Below are 21389 nucleotides of genomic sequence, written 5' to 3'. Positions count from 1 at the left end.
CGCGTTCAAGAGAAATTTGACTTGTCTACCCGTGAAAAGATCTAATGTCGCTTATGTTTATACATTCTCTGGAGCACTCGCACCTCGGTCCGGGTTTTTATAATGGGCGAGATAGGGAAGATCATACTGCCTATACTGTATATACCTTGAGAATAATGCACAAGTACCGTTAAGACATTCCTCTTAAGCATGTTTTCACATCAAAATGATTATACACAATCAAATTATTTATAATATAAAAGAATTATTATTAATATATTATGTTTAAGAGGTAATTACTTGGCAAAAAAAAAAAAAAAAAAAAAAAAAAAAAAAAAAAAAAAATGTAGTCCAAAACCACCAAATTAGACAAAAGTGAACTTTAACGAGGCTTTTACCTTACCCATCTATCCAACTACCTAGGACCAAACAGTATACCCAAACCGTCAACCAAATAGAATTGTCAAAATCCATGCAAAGTCGTTATCAATAAATGTAAGTCGTTGTAAATTTACCAGCAAAAGCACCTTAAATCTAGCAAAATATTTCGAAGTAGAACCTTCCATTTAGGGCTGATCAGAAGAAATACCACCTGCCTTAACGGGTTTCGAGGCTTTACATTCTTTACCCGGCACGGTGGAGCCTCTACCATAAGATCTATATGGTAACCCTATGTCAGGTCAAACTTGTGAAATCCATGCATACTAGTCAAGCTATTAAAAATTACATACAAAACGTGTTTTAATGTTTCCATAATAAAATCCCAGAGGTCACTGAAAGAGACCATTCTGGAACAAATGAAGACATGTCCAGATGTATCTTTTATTGGTATCTGGAACCAATTACCAATTTAAAGATCCTCAAGCTTGTTTGAAAACCCCTACAAACTCAAACATCCAAAAAAGAAAAGCGCAAGAGAAATTATATGAAAATATCATTCAGTATTTCTTTATAATTTTTTGTATATTTACTTAAAAGTTCATGATACATGGAACTAAATTTTTTGAATTGCGAACTAATTTTTTTGGCAGAAAAACCTCTTAAGATCAGTTTTTCGCTCAGCTTTTTACATCTATTTTTAAAATCTGTGTAATTACTGCATATTTTTGCATACCTAAATAATTGGGAATAATTAGCCGAATAAGTAATATTTGAATGTATATTACTTTCAAGAAATGGAAAATTAATTACTTCAAAATTAAAATCATCCGTTTTATTATATAATTTAAAAACTAATTTATTATTATTTGAAATATTAATATTTAAATCTAAGAAATGGTCGGAGTGTCCCATCCCATAGCAAGGCTCAAGAATTAACTCTTGTGGATAAATATTTTTTGAAATCTCAATAAACTCTGCACAATTTATTACTAAGAGGTCGTCCAGATATCTTTTATTATTTGAAAGGTTATATTTTACATTGCTTTGGCTATTTTTATTTATCATATATTCATATTCTAATTGACTTAAAAACAGGTCTGCTATGAATGGACTCGCATTCCCACCCATAGGAATACCTACAGTTTGTTTATATAAATTCCCATTGAATCTTATAAATGTATTAAATAAAACTAATTCCAATAGATCGCATACCATATCCAAGCTATAAAATCTTGAACTAATAGTACTTCTAAAGAAATTCGTCCATCGGGCTTTTTTATTAAAAGTATGAATTTTCTAAAATCTGATATTAGACAAAATAAAAGATTTCTTAATAACCATTTTTAATTTTTCGAATACTAAATTTAGTTACAAATTTGTATACAGAGTAGTAAAATCAAATGAATCGACTCTTTTAGCTGAAACATTCACCAAAGAATCTATCACTTGTAACGAGTTATTAACACTCCAATATGGGTTAAAGCTAGAACATTTTTTAATTCCGGAGCAATATGCTTTAAATTTATTTCTAATTCCTCCTAAAATTAAAGATAGATCAGTAGCCGCAATTCTGGTTGGACACCTTGCTGCCCCAGCAATAAAACGTGGTTTTGGTGGATTGTTATGAAATTTTATCGTCCAATATAAGAAAGGAAACTGTTTATCATTATCATTTATTTTAATGTTGAAATTTTTTAAAATTCTTTCTTCTATATTTTCAATTAAACTATTTTCCTCCATATGGGCCTTTTTGTATGTATTTGTTGTTTGTAACTCTTTTGATAAAACATCATAATAGAGTTTCTGACAAATTATGGCAAAATTATTGCTAGCTTTATCAACTGGTACAATTATAAATTCATTCTGTATATTAGCAATTGCTTGTTTCATATTGGCATTATAAAATATTGAATTTTTCACAGAATCTGTTGGATTAATTCTATACATGCTATTTCTTACACTAGTCAAAATCAAATTTATCCAATTCTGAAATCTATCTTTAGTAATTTTCTCCTTCTTGCACCAATTATAAATAAATAAGTTTAAATTATTCTTTAGTCTCTTAAGAATATATGATGGCCTTCTGACGTAAGAGAGACAGAACTTAGCCTACATTTTCATTATATTTTGAAGATAAATATTATTTATAACGTACTCATTTTTTGTTGCAACATACTCAAAAATTTTATACAAGTACGGTAGAGACTTTTCGCAATAACAAACTAGTTTCCAATTGCTCTCATCGTCAAATCCCTTAAATATTGAATTATAGTTAAAAATAATTTGACCAATTTTTTTTGAAAATTTATATGTTAAAATTGGACAACCATTATATACCAAATTACATGGAAGGGCATTCTTTACTCTCCGATGGTTTAAAATTCTTGACAAATTAATACCTTCTATTTGTTTAGAAACAAAAATAATAGAAATAAATAATCTATTATCATTATTTAAAATATTTTAATATTTAATGTATTTTTAGATAAATTTTGATTTAGCTAAAATACAAACTGTATCATAAATTAATTTATTTTTTGAGTTACATGTTGTACTACTTTTTGCAATCCAGAATACTTTTATTAAATTATTCCTTGATAACTTATTTGAATATTTTATTAAACAAGTCATTCCATTAGTCTCAAATATGTGACCTAAATCGATTAAAAATGCATTTAAATCTAAATAATTATTTTTCCTATGTCCTCTTGATCGGTTTTTACGTTTAGTGGGGCAATTAAAAGAAGGGTGCTCAGTTAACCCATTGATACAATTAGCAACTACATTCGACATGTCTCTCCGAGGGCCGTCTTCTTACGAGAATTTTGAGAATTTAATAGATGAAAAATCAAAACTTGAGCTAAGACTCGAAACAACGAAAAATGTTCACAACAACCATTTCTTCCTAAAAATTTTGACTTGTTCAGTCCGGTCAAAGTAGAAGTTTAGATCAAATTTCTTATTAATTTATGTCTGTTTATTTTAAGTTAGAATTATTATACGACTTAATTCCTGCTTAGTGTAGGTCTCCTGAAAATTCATGTTCATCTGAAAAATATATCGTAAACCCCTCACTCAATTTTGACTCATGTGCACCTATATTTTCCTCCAAGTTCCTCGAAGTTTTATTTTCCTCCGAGTTCTTTCTGGTGAATATTTCACAGGTGTCCTTTTTGTGGTATAAGCAATTTTATACCGTAACAATAACATTTTGTACCGTCACAGTAACAAACGATCTTATACCCGCAACAATAAGAATGAACATTTTTTTTTTTTTTTTTTCAATTGATAAATAGAAATTGAAGCTTCAGAAATATTACAAAGAACAGGAAGAGCAATATATTTTAAAATAAAATTAAAAATAATAAAGTTTCATCTGAAAGTAGGCTAAAAAGCAGCATTAAAACTTAAAGCGAGCAGAAATTATTCTGTATATGATGGGGGGGATGCCCTTTCCTCAATCCTTATTCTTTGCGCTAAAGTCTTAAAGTTCTTTAAAAATACGTCACCTTTAAATCCAACGGCCCCTGTGTTTCAGCATTCTTTCTTAAAGAATTGTGACAAAAAGTCAAACTTTTGTGTAAAAAGCGAGAATTGAGGAAGGGGAAGCCTCCTCATCGAGGCCGTATCCAGGGGGAGTTTCAGGGTTTGAACCCATCGAAATTTTTTTCCGACTTTTAAAAATGTAAGAAAGATGCATAAAAACAAATTCTGATGCGTTTTTTAAAGTTTTTTTGTAAACCTCCCCCCTCCATAAGAAAAAGATCACTCAAAAATGGCACTAGAAACTTGACCTCCCTTCGAGTAAGTCCTCTCTCGATCGTCTAGGACCATAGTTCGATTCGGTCACCTGTGGGAAAAAAAAAATAAAATAAAGACCCATCCTTGATATTTCTTCTTGCAAAAATTACAAAATTCCACGTTTTTGTAGATAGGAGCTTGAAATCTGATAGTATGATTTTCATTAAGATCGCTTGTATTTCTGGAAGTGTTTTTTCCCTTTTCTTTCTATAATCAGGCAAATTTTCTCAGGCTCGTGGCTTTTGATGGGTAACCTTAAACTTCATGAATTTTATATATTTGGAATCAGCATAAAAAGTCAATTATTCTAATTATCAAAATTTCTTTTGTTGGAGTTTCAGTTACTATTGGGCCGAGTTGCTCCTTACTTATAGTTCATTACCACGAACTGTTTGACGCCCCCAGCTATCACCAGCAAATACGTTTTCAATAATAAATAATCAACTCGAAACTTTTCAAACTTCCTATTTCTTTTATGATTTTTGCATTTAGTTTCGGTGCCGAGTTTTTCATTGTCATTTTATTTCTCGTCTAGCAAGAAAAAAAAAATTGTAGAAAAGGCTTAAACTAAAATTTGCCTATTCCCATTTTTAAGACGTTAGCCTTGAAATATACGCTGTGACCAATCATGCTTTCATAAAGTTTAGTTTAAATTTATAAAAAAAAGACCCCCTCGTTATCCAAGGGCCTTCTTCTTACTCGAATTTTTGAAGCTGAGACTTGAAACAGTGTTTGACACAAAGAAATATATCCTCCCCAATAATTTTTCCAAACATTTGGACCAGTAACTGCTGTGTTTAATCAATGTTGTCTGTCCAAATCTGTCTAATCTGTTATCCCCATTCGGTCCGGTCAAAGTGAAAAACCTGGACCGAATTTATAGTTCGTTATTGTTCGGTACCTTACTTATTCTGGGACCCGTAGGCAATTTATCATTCTATTTTATTTTGATAAAGCTCAAGTATGTTCTTTCGGTACTCTGCATTATATGGGCCTTTCTAAAAAGTCAAGTTTGGTTAATGCTAATGAAATAAAATAGGATGAATATATAATAGTTTTGAAACAAATTTGGGCTATATATTTGCACATTAGGGGGTGGGATGGGTGAGGGAGGGGGGGTAAATCAAAACATATATTAAATACGTAACCTAACCTAATTTAGGTACCTTCTCCCTCCTAAACCCCAAAAAACAACAGTTTAAATATCGTATATGCAATAAAAACCACGCCATCATTGTATTACTCTATAGCGGTTAACCCGTCAAAAACGGGTTTTTCGTGACTGGTTTCTATGTAAAGGCCCATATAATGCAAGAGTACCGTTCTTTCTTTGACAAGTTAAACTAGCCCAGACTAGCCTAACCTAACTGGAAAAGTCTTGCTAGCCTAAATAAAATAATATTGGTAAAATTAACCCATCATACTAATGTTGGGAAAAATTGTGCCTTATTTTCAATTTTAATGTGTGCAATTTTAAAATTTGTGCTGTTTAGCAACTACTGGAATTATTCTTTAATCACATTAATAATTTTAGATGGTGACTTGGCTGCATCATTTCCACTCAATCATGCTGCGGCCCGTCACAAGATGGCAGTGCGACCTAAGCGTGCTCATGTGACATCACGTGCTCGGCATTTGCAACATCTTGCTTCGGTTGAAGAAATAAAGACCAAATCTGAAGATATACAATATGAGGAAAGAAAGTCTAGACCTCAGGGCCTCCCCCCAAGAGGTCAGTAATGCTTTTTCTCTCTTTTTCTTAGATTGTATTCAGTCATATTCTTTTTTTTAGCCCATTAAGTCAAAACGGAAAAAATTACAGACAAAAATTTAAAGAATAATTATTCAATGCATACATTTGTTTTCAAGGAACCAGAGGTCTTTTGATTCGAAAGATATATACAATTTGTTGTCTATTTGCTGTCTTCTGCAAGATGCTAGGATTTTGATTTTGAGCAGGCCAAAATTCATTTTTGCTTAAAAGAATTTTATGTTGCACAATTAGATAATTTGTTCATAAGTTTTTTTTAGGAAACCACAGTTTTTTTTTAATTAGAAAGATTTACAGTCATTTGTCATTTGTCCATGGCTGTTTTCTACAAGACGCTAGAAATGTTTTTAAAAAAGAAAGCTCGATAAAAATGAGTTGATGCTGCACTTTTTTATAATTTGTCAGTAAACAATCACAATTCGAGTAACCACACCTTTTTTCGATTATAAAATTATACAAAATAATTTATCAGTTATGTCTTCTACAAGACGCTAAAAGTCTCATTTTGGGTGCCTCAAATGTCAGGAATCTCCGGTCCTCAAAATCTCAATTTTTGTATGATTTGGTCGATAACTTCTTTTTCCATATTATTCACCCGTTTCAGCCCCCCTCCTTTCTGTAATAAATTCATACTTATGTGCCTGGGCTCGGTATTACCACGCCTACCCGTTTGCGCCTCCTTTAATTATTTCTTCATCAATTAATCTGCTTGAATTGTAATATTTAAATTTAGTTTTTTCTTGCGTCACCATATCTTTTATTAATTGAATTTGCATGCTCAAACAATAATTTAATGGTTTTGGCAAGGTGTGGCAACATAGATGAGACTCAGAATTGGCAATTGCGCATCTTAATTTAGCACTATACCATAGAATACTTTAATGTGCAACTGGCACGCACACACAAATCTACCCTGCATTCGGAGGGGGGGGGGCAAATGCTAAAAAGTAGCAAAATTACATAAATTACTTAACGATATTTGCAATAGGACCTATGGTATTTCTGGTCACCTTTGACATAAAGTTCTCTTTAGTAATTCAAAAAGGTGGTTAGTTACAGCAAGTATTTGATTTTATAGTACTAATAAAAATGAAGCTAAAATGAAGTGGGTTTTATGACAAAACTTAAAACGGCTCTCGGCTCTTAAAACGGCTCTTAAAACGGATGGGGTATAGTTCTGAGTGAAACAAAGATACCTTACAACATCTTTCGAATTGCCAGATATAAAAAAAATTATTTGTATCGTTTTTCCTGGGCTGTAAAATCGCTTTTCTCAGGCTTTTGTTTTTCTTAGGTTTCGGGATTTTAGATTACTTGTGTACTTGATCAAGTGTAAAAGGTAGAGGTAAAGAATTGGACTTTACAGTTCCTTCCGGCGGTGCTGATCTCCGTTTCTTGGCCCTTCAGCCAGGAAGTGCAGTGGAGGGTTGGGGGCCAACCAGCCTGTGCTTTCGTACACCCTTCCTGTTTACCTAACCCAGATTTCTCCAGGTGCCCATTTAAAGCTGGGTCGACTCTGGCTGAGCTTACAGAGTCACGCCACTGACCCCCGTCCCAAACCAAATAATTGGGTACACTAGAATTCGAACCCTCTACCTCTCGGACAAAGGATCCTAAATCCAACGCACCAATCCACTCGTCTTGATGAACTGTGATTTGTATAAATTAGTGGAAGCGGTATAATTCTGAGAGGGCATAAGTCTGACAAAAGTAATCTAGAAATATTCTTCTAGAAACAGCACTAAAAAATAATTCATGTTTCTTTTTCTAACAAATCAACAAAACTGCCGAAGCCGGAGTTTATTAAACTCCAGAGCTAGATAAAGCTCTTTCTGAAGTTCAGTTTGTGTGCCCTTCTTTGAAATTTAGCAGAAGCCAGTCATTGAGACTCCTTTATTATAGTAAAAATAATAATAAAAAAAAATTTTCAACCCACTGTAATACGTGTAGATTGAATTACATGTAAATTAAAAACAGGAAGTTTTTTACTAGTAATGTTTCTTATCAAGGAGGCACACTTGTGCCTCTATAAAGAGGCGACCCACAACAATGTTAAGCGATTTCAGGTCCTAGAGGTTCCAGAGAGACGGCGGTGATCGCATTTTGTAGCCCAAGCTCAAACTAAGAAACGTACAAAATTTCATCCTCCTCCGACTTTATCTTCATGGGGTAAACTGGGCCGGAAGTTTCGACCCTCCCACCACAGTCCCCCTTTAAAGTTGTCCGATTGGGCTGAAATTTAGAGGTTTAGGTTTCCTAGGGCCCGGGAGCTTATCCTCGAAATTTCAGCTCAATCCGATCACTCCTTCCAAAAACCAAATATAGCCACTTAATGTTCATTTCTTTTTTTTTGTTAGCCACGCCTACAGGCCACAGTTGGCAACTGATCCGGGTGAATGAGGACTCATTCGAAGCAGAATTAAACCTGTTAGGGCCTTTTGATATTTTCAGACCGAAAAAATTATCCCCCGAATTTACATTTACGAAAAACCTCGTTTTCCTATTAGAGCCCATGTTAAATTTTCCCACCCCCCCCTTTAACGTTGTCTGATTGGGCTGAAATTTAGAGGATAAGCTTTCCTGGGGCCTGGGAGCTTATCCTCGAAATTTCAGCTCAATCCGATCACTCCTTCCCTGTTTTCCAAAAACCAAATATCAAGTTTTGTGGGTATTTGCTTGCGTCAAAAATAGATTCCACATTCTGAAAATACAATTACAATTGTGTGTCTTTGGTCCAGTGGTCGATACTCCTGACTGTCAGGTGGAAGACCCGGGTTCGATTCCCCGTCAGAGGAAATTTTTTATATACTGAATTTAAAGTTTAAAAAAGAAACTCAGTTTCTTTTTTAAATTATTTGAAAAAAACTACATTTTCTAAAGAGTTAAAAAGGCTGAGTTACAAGGTCGACTTTTAAAACGTACAGAGATTAGGAGGCACAGTTGGGGGGCTGTTAAAGAGGTTGAGTCACAAGTTCGAACCTTAAAACGTACAGGGATTAGGAGGCACCCTGTACGACGTGATTTGAGTATTCAGGAATTAAAAGCCTTAACACAAGAATGTTCAAGAGCGGGGGGTTTGGAGGATTAGGAGGCACAGTTGGGGGGCTGCCGCCCCCAAACCCCCGATTTCGCAGCCTTTAAATAAGAAAAAACAAGTTTTTTAAACTGAAAGTAAGGAGCAACATTAAAACTTAAAACGAACAGAAATTATTCCGTATATGAAAGGGGCTGTGCCCTCCTAAACGCCTCGCTCTTTACGCTAAAGTTTGACTTTCTTACAACTCTTTTTTTTTAACAATAAAAACTTTAGCGTAAAGAGCGAGGCGTTGAGGAGGGCACAGCCCCTTTCATATACGGAATAATTTCTGTTCGTTTTAAGTTTTAATGTCGCTCCTTACTTTCAGTTTAAAAAACTTGTTTTTTCTTATTTAAAGGCTGTGAAAGCGGGGGGTTTGGGGAGCGGCAGCCCCCCAACTGTGCCTCCTAATCCCTGTACATTTTAAGGTTCGACCTTGTAACTCAGCCTCTTTAACTCTTTAGAAAACGTAGTTTTTTTTTCAAATAAACAGTAAAGTTACACACGCACAAAAAAAAATTAAAAAGTAACAACATCAAAAAATTACTTATAAAAATCAGATAAGATTATGATGTGGGGCCAACCGAGAACTAGGATCCTGACCCATCTTTGCTTGTAGAATGTCAAGCAAGGACAAAATTGTTTTTGCACCATAACAACCCACAAGGCGCCTATTTAGCGCTGCAAGTGGCAAATAGAATAAAAGTTTACAACATCTAAAATAATTAGAATTGATTTGCTTAAGATCATGCTTGTTAAAAAGCGGATATATGCCAGAAGCGAATAAAATCGCATGGCAACAAAAACAACTGAACAGTTTAGTGAGACCGTGCCTATTAAAATAACCATGATTTGCAACAATTTTCCAATACCAGCTTTAAGCTTATTCTTGGAATCACAAATAAATTCAAGCTCGATGCTGCCAACGGATTTATAGAAATACCAAGCCATTTAATGAGAGGAACGCTAGCCATTTAATGGGAATTACCAAGCCATTTAATTACCAACAGAGGAATTACCAACAGAGGAATTACCAAGCCGTTTAATGAGAGGAACACTAGGTGTCATAAAACTATTGGAGCAAGGGGAATAGCACGGTTAACACCGTTAAAAGTAAATATTCATATTTCAAAATATTCAATAATAGGCCTATTTCATTTTGCTTAGATCCGACCAAACTGACGTTCCATTCTAGCCTCCGTTTAAAACGACTAAAAATTTCCCAGAAGTGCTTCCTCTTGGGACTCAAACGAATCTAAAAAACCAACAAAGAGGAAAATCTCAGGGAAAAAAAAGAAAAAAAAAATCGAACAACAAACAACAAAAAAATAATTGATTTATTCGTCAAATGAATCTCCACAAAGAAAAATTGGGTACTCCAAAAATTAAGTACCACTGAAAATTTACGTTTACATAAATGAACAATTTGCATTTTGTGTTAACATTTAAGTATTTAAGAAATTCGGAAACCTCTGAAAAATTCGGAGATTTTGGAAGCGCTGTTTCCTAGAAAAAGTATATAAAGAAAAAGTATAGAAAAAGTATATAAGAAAAAGTAGGATATGGGTCTAAACCGTGGTGTTTTACACCTTGTGGTGACACAGTCGGATTAATCTCTGTTTGGTGATACCGGGCCTGAAGCTTAATCTCAGCTGCCGCTGGGCCTAGAATTACATGGAGACTATGCATTAGCTTCTTTAAATATTCAAACGAGAAAAAGAAGACACATGTTTTTTTTTTAATCCTGTAGAGTCAGGTCGCTGTTTGGTAATACTGGACCACGAGTTTGACCTTAGCTGTTGCAGAACGTAGAATTACATGGAGATTATGAATTAGTGTTTTCAAACAATCAAGGAAGAAAAAGAAGAAACATGGTGTTCATGTCTATGCTTTCCTTATCAGCAGATGAACAGTTACGTCAATTAGGAAGGGGAGGGCAGGGGACATTTGCCCCCTGCATTCTTCCCCTAGATTTAGGAAAATGTTTTTTAGGTATTTTCATTGAAAAATACTTTCTTTGGTATTTTCATTGATAAACTTGAAAAAACAGCAAGATTGACACACACCCCCACTATATTTTGAAAGATAAATTTTGACCCCTCCCTTCACATTATCGTGAATTGACACCACTGTGATATAGCCCAAGGGCTCTGACTCTTGTCGTGTAAAAATGTGACGAGCATTGTCTAGCCAGTACGTCGGACTAGGTAGCATCAATCAGTCAGATCGTTCTTAAATATATCCATGGGGAATGTAATTTAATTACTAAATATCTCATATAACATCTAATCATTACCTAGGGCCAAGTAGGCAATGATTAGATTAATTAATTAGTAATTAACTTATCTTTATTATCCTAGCCGAAAAAAAGAAGTTATCGTCCTAGCCGAGTGGACTATTGCGCGGGATTTAATCTGCTTTGTCCGAGAGGGCGATGGTTCGAATCCTAGTGTATCCAATTATCTGATTTGGGACGGGGGTCAGTGGCGTGACTCTGTAAGCTCAGCCAGTCAACCCAGCTCTAAATGAGTACCTGGAGAAATCTTTGGAAGGTAAACAGGAAGGGTGTGCGAAAGCACATGATGGCTGGCCCCTATCCCCCCATTGCACTTCCTGGCTGAAGGGCCTTGAGACGTAGACCAGCACCGCTGGTTCGGACCTTAAGGGTCAAATGCCGCATCCTTTACCGTTTTCTTTAGTGCTAAGTAAATGTCATTATGAATGGGCTGTTGATAGTATTTAGCAAATCAAACAAATCATTTAATTGCAATCAAAAGTTTGAATTAAATCTTTAAGAACCCTTCAATCGGGAATCTTTTGACGAGAACCTGCGGATTAAAAATGACAAGAAGGTATAAAAGGAGAAAAAAGACAAGATAAGACTTTGTTGCATGGGTTTGGAAAACGATTTATCTCTATTATTTACTTAATTTTAATTTCACCAAATTTAAAACCCAAAAATTTGTGCTTGTGACAAGGGTCTGGCTTGCCTTACTCTGATATAGGACACAGTTTGTGACCGCAGAATATTATCACACAGAGCAGGCATGTTGCATTTGTTCGACGAAGTTATACTGCGACTGCCAGAAACGGTTTTAGGGGGGGGGGGCAGAGGGGCAGTTGCCACGGGCGCAGAAATTTTAGGGGAGCAAAATTTCATATCTAATATTTGTAACCATTTTTTAATTTGAAATGTATTTTTATTAAAATAAAGTAGAGGGCACAGTTGGCTGTAAGTATAAGCAAATTGAATTCGAAACTTACATTTTTTCGTGTATCATATCCCATATAAAGTAAGAAAAGTCAGATTTAAATATATAAAAATTTTTGTTAATAAAGAAAATTTTGTTTAAATTTGGCCTGAAAGTTTTCGGTTGATGGGTGGGGAGGTGTGGCTAGTCAAGATTTTGCTCCGGGCGCAAAAGAGGCCCGGACCGCCACTACCGACTTCAAAGGAAGACGAAGAATATTATCGAAACCTAAATGTGTGCACCTGTCTGCGGTAGTTCAGAACCTGTCTTTATGTGAAATAAATATTACATCAAAGTAGAAAAACAAGGCCCAGTCACACAAAATACATCACCGTAAATCAAAAACCTCGAGTTCAAGAGTTGCCCAAAAACCTCAAATTGAGTTTTAAATGTCAACCGTGGAAGAATTACAAATATTCCTCGTATTATCCTTTTTAATTTTATATCAATGACAGGCAGGTATAAAAATGGAACAACCGATGTACAAACAATTGACAGACAGTTATGAAAGGAGAAGGGAGACAAGGTTTTCTAGTCACCCTATATTACTGGACGATTCGTTTGTATCATTTACTAGAATCAAGGTCACTTCGTGTTTCTCAAGTTTGGTACCCCTGCAACTTGTGCTTGTGACATGCACACCTGGCTCGTATCAAACTTGCCCAAGATCTAGCAGTACAACCTCTACTTTCGAATGAATTTAGTCAACGAAATTACGATATAAATCTAATGGAAGAAATGGAATAATATGAAATTCTACATTCATATAATTGACTTCGGTAGTTGAAAAAGCGTTAAGCTACGAGACTTAATTTTTTTGGGCGAGAAAACAAGAAAACACATTTTTTAGGCGTTTTAAAATACGTTTTAAAAGGGAGCAGGAAAATGAGAAAATACGTTTTTTAGGCGTCGAAACCGCGGCCAAAGAGAAATTGAAACTATTAAGACGTTTTGGTATTTTAAATAACTAATCCACAATTTTATAAAACTTACGTTAAGATTTTCTCTGTAATTGATAATTAACAGTATTTTATAAGAATTATTCAAGTCATAATGGGTTTCGTACAAAGAAGGCCTAGGTTAGCTTTGGAAAATCCAGATAAGGCGGCTAGTTGAATTTAAGACGGTAGGCCTCATGGGGATAGAATCCAACTTTCTATACCCTCCACTACATTTTGAAGTACTGAAACGAAAAGTATGCCGCAGATTCAAACGGGCCATAAAAAGGATCAAAATCACCAAATATTAGATGGCGCTGGTGAATTTTCTTTCTGACACCTTTACCAGTTTCCACTCTTATATGTTGCCCGTTCTTTTTTGTCTCGGCAGATACATTCTTCATATCAATATTATGATGATTTTTCAATAAATTTAATCAATCGAATGCCCAGTGTATAAATATCACAGTTTATATAATTATCCAGTAAGTTTACCACAGATGATTTCTGGCTCTTCATTCTCGGTGCGAACAAAAAGCTCCTTCCACTCATTTCTGCACTTAATGTCCGCTTATTGGTTGAGTCGACCAAATGGTTTTGTCAGTATTTGGTCCGTAGGTGACTATTCTTTGTCTACCCGTGGAAACATCGAATGTCGCTTATGTTTATATCTGCAAAAATGTTCTCTGGAGCACTCGCACCTCGGTCCGGGTTTTTATAATGGGTGAGATAGGGAAAGATCATACTGGATAATTATATAAACTGTGATAGATATATAGGTCAAACATGTACATATTTTGTTGGATCTTTTTTTGGGGGGGATCAGTTATGGGTTTTTTTTATATAAAATTTTAACAAGAAGTGCCAAGAAATTTGGAAAAATATAGTATTTCCCTGGGGCCCATGCCCGAAGGCTACCATTTCCCCGCTGTGGACATGCATGATATAGGCTGCGAATCTTATTTTGACAAAAAGAAAAAAAATGTTTAAAAAAATACGGAACAAATATACAGAAAAAAAATGTTGACATTTTTTTTTTTTTTTAATGGGGAAAATATGATATAATATACATATGCTACAAATTTTGACATTTGAGGGTTAGGAAACCGGCCAAATACACCCACCCAGTATAGCCTACATGTCTTATATGGCAAAGTACATCAAAAACAGAAAAAGGAATTGGAGCAATCGAACATAATTAACCCAGTATGGAGAGATATAGCGTTTCTGTATTACCGCATCTGAACAGTCAAGAATGATAGGGAAAGCCCCAGCGGTCATGTGGCTAGAGACACTGTTACGTCAATTGTGCATAAGAAACCTCTGCTTGACATCAAATACAGTTCAAGAGAACCATAAATTAATGTTGAAATTTATTACGGTGCATAATGTGAGTTAAGTGATACACGAAACGGAAATAATAGTAATAATATTTGTAATAATAGTATAAAAGAAAATTTTAACAATTACAACTATTACGAAAAAAAGAAATGACATTATTAGAGAAATTTGCTATTAGTGAAATAAATAACTTTTTGTTCAAACTAAGTAGCGTATTTGCTAATAGGTATTTCCCGACAAAAAAAGGTTCTCACGGCTCATTTTAGACTTAAGTGAACGGGTGACCGAAAGGGGTGGTGGAGCTCCCGCCGCCCCAGAACTTGAACAAAAGATAGTTTTCTCTTGATTTCTATTGGTTATGAAAATGATGAAAACCAACAGATCTGTCGTCTAGTGAGTCTAAAATTACTATATTTTAGAACGAGAAAATATTTTTTCTCGTTTACTGTTGGCTTTGGAAAGTAATTACACAAGGCAGTAATCTAAGCGAATAAGAACCTCAGTGTAACGGCTATTATGGCAAGTTTCACAGTTCGCATCAAGGAAGACACAGTCATATATTTCTTAGGATTAAGAAAATTTTTAGATGTCTTAATAATTCTCAGGGTATTGTTGGGTAGCATAAGGAGAACAAATTGAAAGTCTAATTGCAAGAGAAGAACCTTTAAACTAAATTTCCTACATGTTTCTAGATGCAAGATCTGCACTTCACAAAGTGAAAATTTCCTATTCTATAAGAAAACAAATTTTTACATCTTGCGGGGCTTTTGAGGAAACAAATTGTGGGGAGGAACTTCTTATAGTTTGTGCTTTAGTTGCTGTCTGTTTCATAGTTTGTTTTTAGTTGTTGCTTGTTTCGTAGTTTGATGTTTAGAAAGAAAAAGTTAGTCTTGACCTAATCGACCCGATACTACTTTTCCTTAGAATTTTTTTTTCCACAAATCCCAGGGCTTTTGGGGTATAATTCAAACCGTTTTGAAAGTTTAATTGTAGGGAATAGGATAAAAGGATACAGATCCTCCAGAGCACACCTTTCTACACCGGGGATTGATCCCTGGGATCGGCATTGCCAAGCAGAGCATCAACCCATCACTCTACCACAGGGTAACAGCAAGAGATCCCCTAAAATAAATTTAATAAAAAGTTCCAGATGCGAGGTCTACACTTTGATCTTCGAAAGAAATTGCCTTATTGTGAAAAAAATAATGGAGGTCTTATGCTATTTTCTGTTACTTTTTTTCCGCTCTTTGGAACGATCTATGGAGTCTTTTTAAAAGTGACACCTTCGAGAAATAAATTTATTTCTTTTATAAAACTTTATATTGTGTCATGCTTATTTTTTAGTCTCGGATTTAAACTGTGAAAAAAAAGGACCAAAGATAAACAAGTGATAGTGGAGTCTTAATTGTTTAAACAATCATATCTTTCGGAGAATCAGGAAAGGTTTAGTTTTTGTTTCCTATTTTGTAAAAAAAAACAATCTGTCTTATCTAGTACAATATTTACTTAAATAGCCGTTGACGATTAGCAGACAGATCCGTTATTTTCCCAATTCAGTTTTCAGTTTCAAAATTGGTAAAAAAAAAATGTAAACTGAGCGAATTGTTTGCATGAACAATTGGCTAAATCCTTTTTCGGGTCTCCTGAACGCTGTCGTTTTTTCATTTTTTTTGTTGATTGTATGAAATAGCTAAACTGTCAAAAATATTTTTTACGAACGTAAAAATCACATGCTTTCGCTTTGTATATATCCCAGAGACTACATAAGTTTTGACATCCCGAGCGGGAAGATTTTTTTATTTATTCTTTAATTATTGACTTATCGGTTTAGAATCGATGTTTCGATAGAGCGCCCAGCCAAAGGTCCCCCAACTCACCATACCTATATGGTATACCCTTATTGAATTCGTAAATGTTATAAAATTCTTTGCTGCACCATTGAGAGGGGGGGCGTGGAGGGCTCCATGTCCTTTTCTGGTGCTCCAGTATTTTTTTAGTCTCTGCAAATTAGTGGAAAATTATCTGAAAATTTGATCAAATGGAGTTGTTTATTTTCAACACCCCCCCCTCCCTCCATCCTCTCTCCAGCTCTTGCTTAAAATAGAAGCCTATTCAAATTTAAATTCAAAGATTAGTTTTTTTTTCTTTCTCTTTAGCGTTTATACGATTTTTTTTTTTTTGCACTGAAGCGTACCACAAAAAAACTGTCGGACATTAACGCAAGTCAATTGCTGCCTTTTCATGCTCTTGGATCTTGGCTCTTTTCGTATTTTTTTGTACTGTACTTTTTTGTATTAATTGGTTAGAAATAAATTATTGTTATTATTAAAACCCAGAAGTCTAATTGTTTCTGTCAATGGCATTTCAAGCTTTAAGCTATGATATGATTTTCAAGTTAGTCTGATAACGCTATTATTAGTCTGATACCTTCACTTCAGACTTGCGTATAAAATAATAATCTACAAGTCGTACAAGCTCAGCGAAGTAAAATCATACAAAATCATCCCAAAGCGCTTTGTTTTTATACTATATAAAAAACTTTTCCCGTGTGTTTTCAGTAAACTATTATAATTTCAAAATTCCACAAATATTTGGAAATGTCGCGAGTCTGTTTATTTGAGCCAGTTTTGTAGATATTCGTTGTATAATTGTTTTGTGTGATTCTCAATAGCAATATCGATATATCGAACCAGATATTGATACCGTATGTCGAAACGAAAATATCGATATTGAAAGCGATATTTGGGTACAACAATAATTTAATATGGCGCAACGGGCTTTGGCACATACTTCTGCATTATGGAGTCCCCAAAACATGGTAACGTTGATCAAAGATATGTATTTGAACTTCTGTAGCCAGGTTCAGACGCCTGAGGGATTGACAGAAGAATTCTAGACGCCAGCAGGTGTTCTTCATGGTTGCCTCCTATCCCCTCATCTATTTAATCTGTTTCTAAATACAGCTTTATCACTTTCTAAAACCACAGACGGTGCATCCATTGGAGGGAAACTTGTCGACAAATTAGTGTACGCAACGACATCGTGAATATTCATGAACATCTCCTCCAAATAGACACAAACGAGATAGTGTCAGCAACCGAAGCCCTTGGGATGGTTGTCAATACAACAAAAACGAAAGTCATGTGGGTATCCAGAGACTCTGCACCAGAGTCATACAGCTAACCATAAAAAGGAGAGCAAATTGAAAATGCAGAATCTTTTGTCTATCTCGGCAGTCTTTTAACCTCTAACAACGATTGCTCAAATTCGATTAGGTGTAGACTGGGCCTTGCAACCAGCAGCTTCAAGGGCCTATCATCAATTTGAAAAAGTAAATTGCTATCAAAATCATTGAAGGTCCGGCTCTTTAACTCTCTCATAATCCCCATTGCTATGTATGCAAGTGAAATTACAGCTGATGACGAAAAGCGAATCTCCACATTTGAAACAAAATGTCTCCGTCGCATAGCAGGGATCACCTACATCCGACCGAGTATCCAATGAAGACCTCCGTAAACTCCTCCATTGCTCATACACTATCATGGACCGAATTAGAAATCAGCAACTTTGCTGGCTTGGTCATATCCAACGAATGTCATCAAATCAACTCCCCAAAATCACGTTTAAAGGACGGGTACATGGCACACGACCTCGTGGCCGACATAGCAAGAGATGGTACGATAAGTTCAATAGCCAGAACCTCACCCAATTCCTTGCACCAGATAGAACCGAATACTGTCGCCATATTCAACGACTAGTGAGAAGAGAAGAAGCCTCAATACAGCCACAAAGGCCGGATGGGATATAAGTCAAGTAAGTCAAGTCAATAATTTGTTCGTACAATTTTCAATTTTGCTGTTCACTTCCAACGGAAAAGCTTTTTCTTTAAATAAATTAATTGCTATAGGGCTATTTCAAAGCGTCAAAAATCTGATGAAAGTCTGTTCCCAGTGTTCTTAGGTATATCTAATTGATCATACATTATGTACTTTCAGATCTGTTTTTATCACATACTCTTTTTAGGATCTGTACAACGGGCAGAGAGTAAGCGATCTTCATCTCAAGTTCGAACCCCAGCTCAGCCTCCAGATGTAACACCGAAGCTAAGATCCGTAAGCCTAACACGATCAACTGATCGGAGTCCAAGTCCCCCAAGAAGCCCTTTGTCACGTGTTTCAAGAAGCCGCTCCAGTGCTGATCGGAGACTCCAATATGAAATTCAGTCATTTCAACGAAGAAATAGTTCAACTTCCCCTCCAAGCTCTTTACTGGACGACATGACGGTAATAAGCATTGTTTATGTTTCTTTTTATTGCTCATATATATTTTTTATATTCATAGAAAATTCCCCTGTCCCCGACCTGTTTGTATGGGACCCTCTGAGAAAATTACGCAACTCTAAAAAAAAAGTTAAGTAATAAAAATAACTAAATATCAACAATAAGTCCATGTTAGACTTTTTTTGGTTTGCAATCTGCATGGTTGTAGCAGTATCTGCAATGTAGTAGAGAGCGAATCACGGCCCATAGAAACCGAAAGTTTAGAAAAGCGTTTTAAAAATGCCTTGTGAGAAACATTTCCCGTATAATGGTGATTCAGGAATGCTGGCTGTTATTTCGATTCATCTCAATAGTAAAAGTTTATGGGAATTTTGAAAAGTTTTAGAAAAACCTTTGTATATTGCGCTGGATGAAGATCAAATTCCGATCGGCTGGTAAGCTTAAGTTTAAGAGAAGAACAGTGTGGTTTTAAGAAGGGGAGAGGATGTGTTGACTGAATTTTCACTTTTAGATTATTAATTCAGAAGTGCCTGAATCATCAAACCATTTTAGTCCCCAGTTTTTATAGAATATGAGCAAGCGTTTGAGTCAGCCAATGGAAGAATTTTAATGAAGGTCCTATCCTTGGGGTATACCAGAAATACATAAATGTAATTAGTGTGATGCACGAGAACAATTTTGCTTTGGTTAGGGTAGGAAATGAAGTTAGTAGCTGGCTTTGTATTGAATCAAGTATTAAACAGGATTACGTTCTATTCCCATTTATAGCCTATAGGTCATTTTGATGGACTTTGTCCTAAGGAACACGGCAAAGGCTATGAAAGAGCATGCAATCAAATGGGAAGATAAAATTTCTCCTAGACTTAGATTACGCAGATGATGGGAGTCTCCAAGATAAAAATGTTAACAAAATATGACGTTTTGGAGGTTTTGAGAGTTTAGGGTGCAGGAATAGGTTTTAAAGATAACGTTAAAAATTAAAAGAATTATAAATTATTGTTAGGAAAACTGAGTTGTTTAGACTTGGAATAAATGAAGGTGAAGAGGTTTTATTGGGTAACGAGTGAATAGCTTCATTTACTTGGGTAGTATCATGGTTACCGCGGTAGCTGCAACCCATTAAAGGACGAACGACGGCCCATAGTAGCCATAAATTAAAAAATGCACTTTTATTTTTAGTTTCTTTTTATCCTTTTTTCTCTCTTTTTCCCACATTTATAATTTTTATTGTTGTACAAGCTTGACAATTTTTCATTGTCCTAGATTTGATATTCTTCTTTATATCTGTTTATTAATTAACAAGGCCAAATTTCTTTATCGTGTTTCGTAGAATCATTCCAAATTTCTTGAAATCAATTGTATTGCTTTCTCTATAATTAATTCATCAGACTACATAAACTGAATATCGAAACGTGAATTATGGTTCTATCTGGTTTTTATTACATCATTGAAACTAGATAACCCCTACCCTACACCAAAGAGTATGTCTAACTTACAATAGTGGAAACTGGCGCTAGTATTGAAAAAAAAATCAACGCCATCTAGCGTTCGGTGAGACTAGGTGTTTTTTCCGGTGTAATAATAAGAATAAATCAATTTTATTACTGTAGTAATAAGTATCTGATCTCAGTTCCGGACGAAATAATCATTACGAAGCTTGAACAAATTACGTGTCGCCAAACGCTAGATGGTGTTGATGGTTGTAGAAAGAATATAGTTTTAAGGTTAATTCCAGATAAAAACAATATTTCTAAGTTTGAAAACAATTATTGATTTAACAAAATCATAGGCAGCGTAATTTGCACTTTACTGAAAAAAATACAAATGAATATGCATTGTCAGTTTAATATACATATACTGATATTTAGTCATCAAAATGTTAATATTATTTGATTTATTAAAGTTATAAAAGTAAAAACATTTATATTTTTTCAGTAAAGCGTAAATTTTCTTCTGGCCTTGGGAAGACATAGGGGGGTTTTGAGTCCAAACTTATGTTAATTTCTGCTCGTTTTGAGTTTGACTCAGTTATTTATTGTAATTTCTGTTCGTTTTGGGTTTCATTTATTTATCGATGCTGATTTGTGGTAGTTTCACGCTTGATAGATTATTTGATTTTATTTTTGCTCATTTTTTGTTTAATGGAGTTCTTTACTTTTCTTTGAAAAACTTATTTTGTGGAAATGGTTTTTTTAATTAATATTGTTAAAAGTCGTGAAGTATTCTATTACGGTGTACTCATTTCAGGTTTCTAGCTACCATAACAATAACCTCTGTAATGTTACTTGACCACCTTTTATTACTTCCTTTTAAAAATGTTAACTAATTAAAATTACCATTTGTTAACAGAAAGACTTTTTTCTACTTTTTTTGATTGTCATTCCTCAAGTAATTAATCATCAGCAGTTTCTTTGTGTCATTTTCTATTTGACATTTTCTTGTTTGTCCTGGGTGTGGGATGTGTCACGTACCTTAGCAAAAACAGGGTGAAATGCGCAAATCATTAATTGTTACAAGAAGGTATTTTACAAGAAAAAGAATATAAAAAAAACTCAGTTTAGGAGAATGTCG

The 21389-nt window shown here is 34.7% G+C and overlaps 1 protein-coding gene across 6 annotated transcripts in view; it reads left to right on the top strand.

The window, feature by feature from the left end:
* The window catches only part of LOC148955763 (uncharacterized), a 280415-nt gene that overhangs the window by 243341 nt on the left and 15685 nt on the right, over nucleotides 1–21389 (top strand). For all 6 annotated transcript variants that reach the window (XM_089104165.1, XM_089104158.1, XM_089104175.1 and 3 more), the window contains 2 exons: nucleotides 5696–5893; nucleotides 18562–18821. In XM_089104165.1, coding sequence (XP_088960291.1) covers nucleotides 5696–5893; nucleotides 18562–18821 — 458 coding nt within the window. The remainder of the gene's footprint in view (nucleotides 1–5695; nucleotides 5894–18561; nucleotides 18822–21389) is intronic.

This window comes from Artemia sp. Qi Xiang Cuo, chromosome 2 (assembly GCF_049724085.1).
Source record: "Artemia sp. Qi Xiang Cuo chromosome 2, ASM4972408v1, whole genome shotgun sequence".
In the NCBI taxonomy this organism is placed as follows: Eukaryota; Metazoa; Arthropoda; class Branchiopoda; order Anostraca; family Artemiidae; genus Artemia; species Artemia sp. Qi Xiang Cuo.
This window is presented reverse-complemented; position numbering and strand designations above follow the sequence as displayed.